Raw genomic sequence first — 6,502 nt, forward strand, 5'->3', positions numbered from 1 at the left:
TTGTTACTTGTTTTTATTATTTTCATTGTATCTTATCTTTTTATTTTTATTCCTATCATTGTATCTTATCATAGTTTCATTTTGTATCTTTTTAGCCCTGATGAAGCCCGGCAAAGTGGGGCGAAACGTTGGAAAATAAATAGTTGTTAACTATTTTTGTTTCACCTTTGACCGCAACCCATTTTTGACCATCTTCCTATATATCAATTTTTACGGTCAACTATATATACATATATACAATTTTAAATTTAGTTTTATCCTTCTGAAGTCCTTTATTAATTTTTTGTATAATGAGTAAATATATTATTTTGTTCTTTTAATGCTGCTATTTGGATTTTATTATTTCCGAATTGATCCTCTAAATAAAACAATATTTATTGATAATTTTTTTTTATTTATTTAATACTGGCCTGCAGTTTTGGTAAGTTTAATTTTGAACCTCCACTGCTGCCATGCTGATCATAAACTTATGTAGTTGCGAGTGTATACTTATTTTATTGCTACTTAAATTTATTTTTAATTTTCTTTTATTTTTTGATCAGTTTTATTTTATTATAATAAACTGTTTATAGTTGACCCTATATTTGATATGAGGATAAGATGGTAGGCAGTGTGGTCACAAATATGTATTTGTGTATAAGTAAAAATTTAATTTTTTTTTTTATTAATTACATATCTTAAATCATTACTTACATATTTTATTATGTTAATTTCAATTACTCATTATTTATATTTCCTCCTGCACCTTTCATTGTGTTCAGTTCTTTATTTAAATGAGCACTGTCAGATTTTTAATAAATTTTTTTATCATTTATTTTATATAATTTTTACCTTTATAATATTATATTTTTCTTCTGTTAGTATCATCTATTATCTACTTCATTTATTGTTATGTATATTTCCAAGTGTGTTTGTTATTATTTTATTTTTATTTTTCTGTGAATTAAGCTTTTTATTTCGTTTTGTTTTTTAGCCCTGATGGAGGCCTGAAATTCAAGTTGAAACGTTAGCACAATTTAATAATTTTTACTTATTTGTGTACTGACTGCATTCCCGACCATCTTCTCCTCATATCTAATTTTATTATATTTTTTTATTTTTACATCATGATAATATTTTCTTTTTATTTACTATTTTTAATTTTTATTATTATTTTTTCTTTTAATTCAGAATGTACTGATTTGTATCATTTTAATTTTTTTTTATCTTTTACTTTTGCTCTTATTTTTCTACATATATTATATAAATGAATACTTGAACAATAATAATTCCCCTAATTGTGGCAGATTGTATTAATTCTCTTCAATAAAATAAAAATAAAAGTCCTTCTATTTTATCTTCATCTATCATTTTTTAAATAAAAATGAGAGTAAAAGATTTTTTTGAGTTCAAAAAGGCACTAAAAATAGTTTTAAAAAAATATTTATTTACTCATTTTTTTTCTACTATCTTGAGTACCTTTTTTGACTACTACCCGGACATTTTTTCTTACAATTCAATACGGTCAACTAATAAACTTCAAATATAAAAATAAGTTAATTTATTATTAAAGTGTGGCCGTAATCGTGTTCCCATCGTAATCCAAAGTTTCCATCTAGCTCTTAAAAGTCGAAAACCCTTGGTCTCCATACATGATTTATTTCCTTCCAGAAACTGTCAGGATTGTAGTCATTACTAAAACATGAAAAAATTTTAAGATGGTACTTGTAATCTTTGTAGTTTCCATATTTCAATGGTATAAGCAAACTTAGCTACAATGGACTGCCTTGGTTAGGACAAAATTGTCCATTGTAGAGGTTCTACACTAGCATTTATTTAAAAATTAATATATACACACAATAATTAAGACTAGTTTATTAATTGATTGATTTTTTTTTTTTCGGCCAAGACTCCTATAGGAGTCCTAAACCGTGGTTGGGGGTCAAAGTTTTGGCAAGATTCGAACCGGGACTGCCGTAGACATCAAATTAGTAAGATTGTGTCTTAATCACTGAGCTACGAGCGGCCGAATTGATTGAAGTTAAATAACACTATTGTACATAAGCTGCAAGAAATCCATCTTATTGAACATATATCTGCAGATAATTTTAAATATTGGTTTCTATCACGCTTCAAAAGTTGTAACGTTAATGTAATAAGGTGGGCATGGAATGACTTCATAATACAGCTTGTTTAGTTTCTTCACTGTGTGTCATGAGACACGAGGACTTGTGTTGTCGTGTAAGAGTATAGTTCCCTTCCGATCTACTAATGCAGGTTGTTTTTTGACAAGTTTTCGATGAACTATGTCAATATCCCTGCAGTACGATATGGATGTGATGGTTTCATCTCTATGTAAAAAGGAGATATGAATTATTCCCAGAGAAATAATTATTTTGGTGTTGGCATATGTTCCAGTCTTTCGTCTGTATTTAACAATTTCCACAGTAGGCTTAAGTTCATTGTCATCAATTGCTGGTGGAGGTCCTCCTCTGGTTTGGTTATTAAAATCTGTATCACTCGCCAAATATTTTTCAAACCACTGGTGAATGGTCCATTTGTTATCAAACCCTTCCCCGAATGCCTTGGTTATGTTTTTTGCAGCTTGGGCTGCCGAGTGTCCAAGTTTAAACTAAAAAAAAAGTGTTTCCATGGTCATATTTGATGGCAAATAAACTGTATGCAATCAATTAGAATTGATAATAAAGATTATCTAAAAGAAGATTATTAATAACGGCTCTATTATAATCTGTAAATTAGAACGTAGTTAACTACAAAAGTCTGCTAGTCCTACTTTGAATTTCTGAAATAATAAAAAATGGACATTTCATATGAAATGACCCAGTAGTTAAAAATAATAGGTTTGAAATATAATTTATTTAAAAACATATTATTTTGTTAGCGTTTATTCAGAGAGAAAAATTTATAATTCAGCTTGTGAAATTTAGCTGTTCACATCCGTTTGAGGGTTGTCCCTTGCAAAGGTGTTCTATTGAAAAATTATCTGTGGGGAGAGGTTATGCTATATATTAAATAAATTAAAATTAATACTTAAAAAATAATTAATTATTTATTTTAATCTTCTTTATTTTTAGTCTTATGCTGAAGTTAAACTCGTACCTAAACTTATTTATGCCACACAACTTATAACAAAAAGATGCAACCAAAATAACGATCTGAATGCTGAGGAACTTCAGGCATTAGAAGTTATTTTCTTATTGATTACCAACCTCGTTCATACCGATGATGTTTTCCTCGAACAGCTTTGTAAGATCTCTGTACTCCTGTCGCTGTCAAAACATTACGCTTACATATTGTCATTGAGGAGAAGAAAGCTACGTATTGCGACGAATCTATTGGCCATTCTTAGCCATATCCTTCGAAAGATGCCAGACTATAGGAAATTTGTTACAGAAGTGATCGCAGCTATCAATGAACCAGGTAAAATTAATTATTTTTACAAATTTTATCTTTAATATATTGTAGTAATATTTTATATCTCTTATTAAATAAAATCAAAAAGTGTTCACTAATAAAATGAACAGAACAGAGACATAATAAATTAAGCAATTACATTCTTAGTATTATTAAAAATATTCAAAAGATTAATATCTACAATTAGAAGGGAATAATGCCTAGTAATTATTCAGTAAATTTCAGTGATTCTAATATCTACAATTAGAAGGATAGGATGATAAAACACGATCTAAACAGACAAAAGATTAATATCTACAATATGAAGAAAACATTATCATATTAATAATACAGGAAAATGTGTATATTTTAAAAGTGAAAAGAATTATAATTCTTACGTAATAGAAGACTATTAAACATTTTTATTAATATAGTAATGCATTTTATAGATGAATATAATTTATTTAATCAGTTGGAAGTAAAGTGGACTTTTTGGTTTTTTATTTGTAAATTTGAATATTTAAACATAAAGGTGATTTTTGTCAGAAGGCCGGAACAAAGGAGTCTAAATCGGGGATAGGCCGATCGCTTTGCCCTGGCATATATATATATAAACGATTGTGAAAACTTATAAGATCTGTTCATTTACGTCTACAAAGTAGATTAAGTTTTTAAAATTTTGAAAACTAATTAGTAATTATTTTGAAACATAGAAAGACAGCCATTGACCATTAAACTAGAAAAGAAATATTCATTTGTTTCATTTTAATGGCAGTGCCACGTAATAAATCAAGGAATCAAGTGTAGTATTTTCCAGAAGGCAACATAGCTAAAAATATGTAAAACTTATAGAGAAATTTATTTTATGTCAAATCTTTTCGCAAATATTATATAAATAATTATGAAAAATGTTAATTTTAAAAATATAAATAGACAGTGAATTTTTTTTTTTTAAATTAGTATAATCAAATAAATGAACAAACAATATTTAATAGTGATCATTGTTGTGATGTACAGTGGTAATAATTAAATCAGATTAAATAAAATCCATTTATATTTAAAGTGGAATTATAGAAGAAATGAATCAAGAAATAATTCAACTTCAAATGATGAAAAGACAAGAAAAGAATACAAAATATAAGTGTTATTCATGTTCAAATTAATTTAATGAGCTTCTCTTGCTTTCTATATTTGCCTTGAGATGTACTTCAAGGTTTCTCTTTATCTCTTACTCTTTTTCTATATTTATCAATGTCCTTCCATTCCCAGTATTATCGTACCTAGGGAGTTTCAAAATTTGTCTATAATTCAACTTTGCTAATTCTTTAATGCCATCTTGAAAATACAGATCAGGAAGGAACAGGTAGGATACCCACAATAGCTCATGCTAAATGCTAAGAAAATAAAAGCCATCATGAATTGAATCCTCGATTGATTGCTGTCAGACATAGCATAAAGAAATCTGAAAAACAAAGTAATCTTGAAAAATGTCTCTGTTCCAATTTTTCTTTATATGCAGTCTTATGTGCAGTAGAAATATTAATGCCATATTTATAGGATAATTTTGATTTAGTATCGATGCGGTCAATTTTCCATTGTAGAACGGAATTACACAATTTAAGTGTAAAACCGTGGATATATGATGGTATCGATAACTCCGATAAAAATAAAGATACCTTTCACTTCTAGACAACCTGCCACAAGTATAGTGAAATTATTATAAAATATTTTGAGCAGCGGACCTGCTCTCCAGAACTATTACTCAGTTTATTAAAAGGCTATGAGACTATGAGAGGTCTTAGCGACTATGTACGGCGGGCTACACTGGAAAGAGCTCAGTTAATATGTGAGGGATTAATGCAATATCTTAGGTTATTACTATTGCTTTTTTTTTTTTTTTTTTTGTAACATAAATACCATATTGTTATTTTAATTTATTGACTTGTTAAAAGCAATGTTTTTAACAATATATATATTTTTTAAAGGTTTTGTTATTTGTTTTTAGTTAAATTGCACAAAGGCTTCAACAGACTGATATTTTTCTATTATCTATGTGTTTTTTAATTATTTCAACAGATCCATTTTTTGTAGTTTTTTAAATAAACACATTTAAAAAAAAAAATTGAATCCTTCCTCTTAAATCTATCCCTGCCCAACCTTTTCCTGAACAATAGTCCTTTCACATTCCTCACATCACTAAAAAGCCTTGAAGTCTGGCAAAACCCTTTCTGAGAAACCGCACATCTCATTTCATATATAAATATTTCCAGGTGATGAGCTCCGTTTAATGTTAAACCAGAGTAGTGATTGCTTAGTGTTACGGACGCTGGTTCTCATCAAGGAACTAAATTATAGATGTACAGACTTTTTAATATTGATTTGGAATGATTTTATTCAAAAAGATATAGAACATTTACGATACAGCACTGTCGAAGAATTACGTTCTGTAAGTTAATTAATTATAATTGGAAATTAAATTGGTTATAATAATTGTATTGATAAATTGAAAAATGAAATTTTTTTTAGATGGCGGAATGCACTTTGCATGAGTTGACGAGGACAAACATCCTCAATGAACAAAGTTTCGTTTCACAAGAAGTATTTGGATTTTGTACTACTAGATGAATCTCATTAGTAATTTTTGAAGAACTTTGATATCTGTGATATTTTTTATACTTTTTTATGACTAACTCGAAACAAATTATTTATGACAATAAAAATATATTTATTAACAGATTAATTTATTATTATTGATTAAAAATCTGTATCCTGTGAAAATTTGAGGTAAGAGAATTTCGGGGCCGCAGTCGAACTAGGTTTTGCACCTTGTTTTTGGACATTTACACATTCAGAAATCTGATACGAGATTTGATCAGCTACTGTCACAAAATTAAGTAAAATGTTTTTGAAAATTTTAGCACCAACTACCAAAGATTTTATTAAAATATTTCAAGCTATTTTAATAATTTAAAGTACTTTAATATTTTTTTAATTAAAAGAAAAAGTCGTTAGTATTTTCAATGTAAACCTAAAAAGGATGTCACAAATCTCACATCATATGAACTTAATGATAATATAATAATTGGAGAAGTTTGTCGGGGGGGGGGTG

The 6,502-nt window shown here is 27.9% G+C and overlaps 2 protein-coding genes across 3 annotated transcripts in view; one reads left to right on the forward strand and one right to left on the reverse strand.

Annotated features, from left to right (window-relative positions):
• fu (STKc_STK36 domain-containing protein fused) overlaps positions 1–6,133 on the forward strand; it is a 24,936-nt gene extending 18,803 nt beyond the window's left edge. For both annotated transcript variants that reach the window (XM_014438284.2, XM_014438361.2), the window contains exons 9-11: positions 3,075–3,420; positions 5,664–5,839; positions 5,920–6,133. In XM_014438284.2, coding sequence (XP_014293770.1) covers positions 3,075–3,420; positions 5,664–5,839; positions 5,920–6,018 — 621 coding nt within the window. In that variant the 3' untranslated portion in view covers positions 6,019–6,133. The remainder of the gene's footprint in view (positions 1–3,074; positions 3,421–5,663; positions 5,840–5,919) is intronic.
• LOC106691716 (zinc metalloproteinase nas-15) overlaps positions 1,487–6,502 on the reverse strand; it is an 11,992-nt gene continuing 6,976 nt past the window's right edge. Inside the window, exon 4 of the mRNA XM_014438551.2 lies at positions 1,487–1,674. Within this exon, the coding sequence (XP_014294037.2) occupies positions 1,602–1,674 (73 nt within the window). The 3' untranslated portion in view covers positions 1,487–1,601. The remainder of the gene's footprint in view (positions 1,675–6,502) is intronic.

Source organism: Halyomorpha halys, unplaced genomic scaffold (assembly GCF_000696795.3).
Source record: "Halyomorpha halys isolate HHAL.00 unplaced genomic scaffold, Hhal_1.1 Scaffold1.1, whole genome shotgun sequence".
Lineage (NCBI taxonomy): Eukaryota > Metazoa > Arthropoda > Insecta > Hemiptera > Pentatomidae > Halyomorpha > Halyomorpha halys.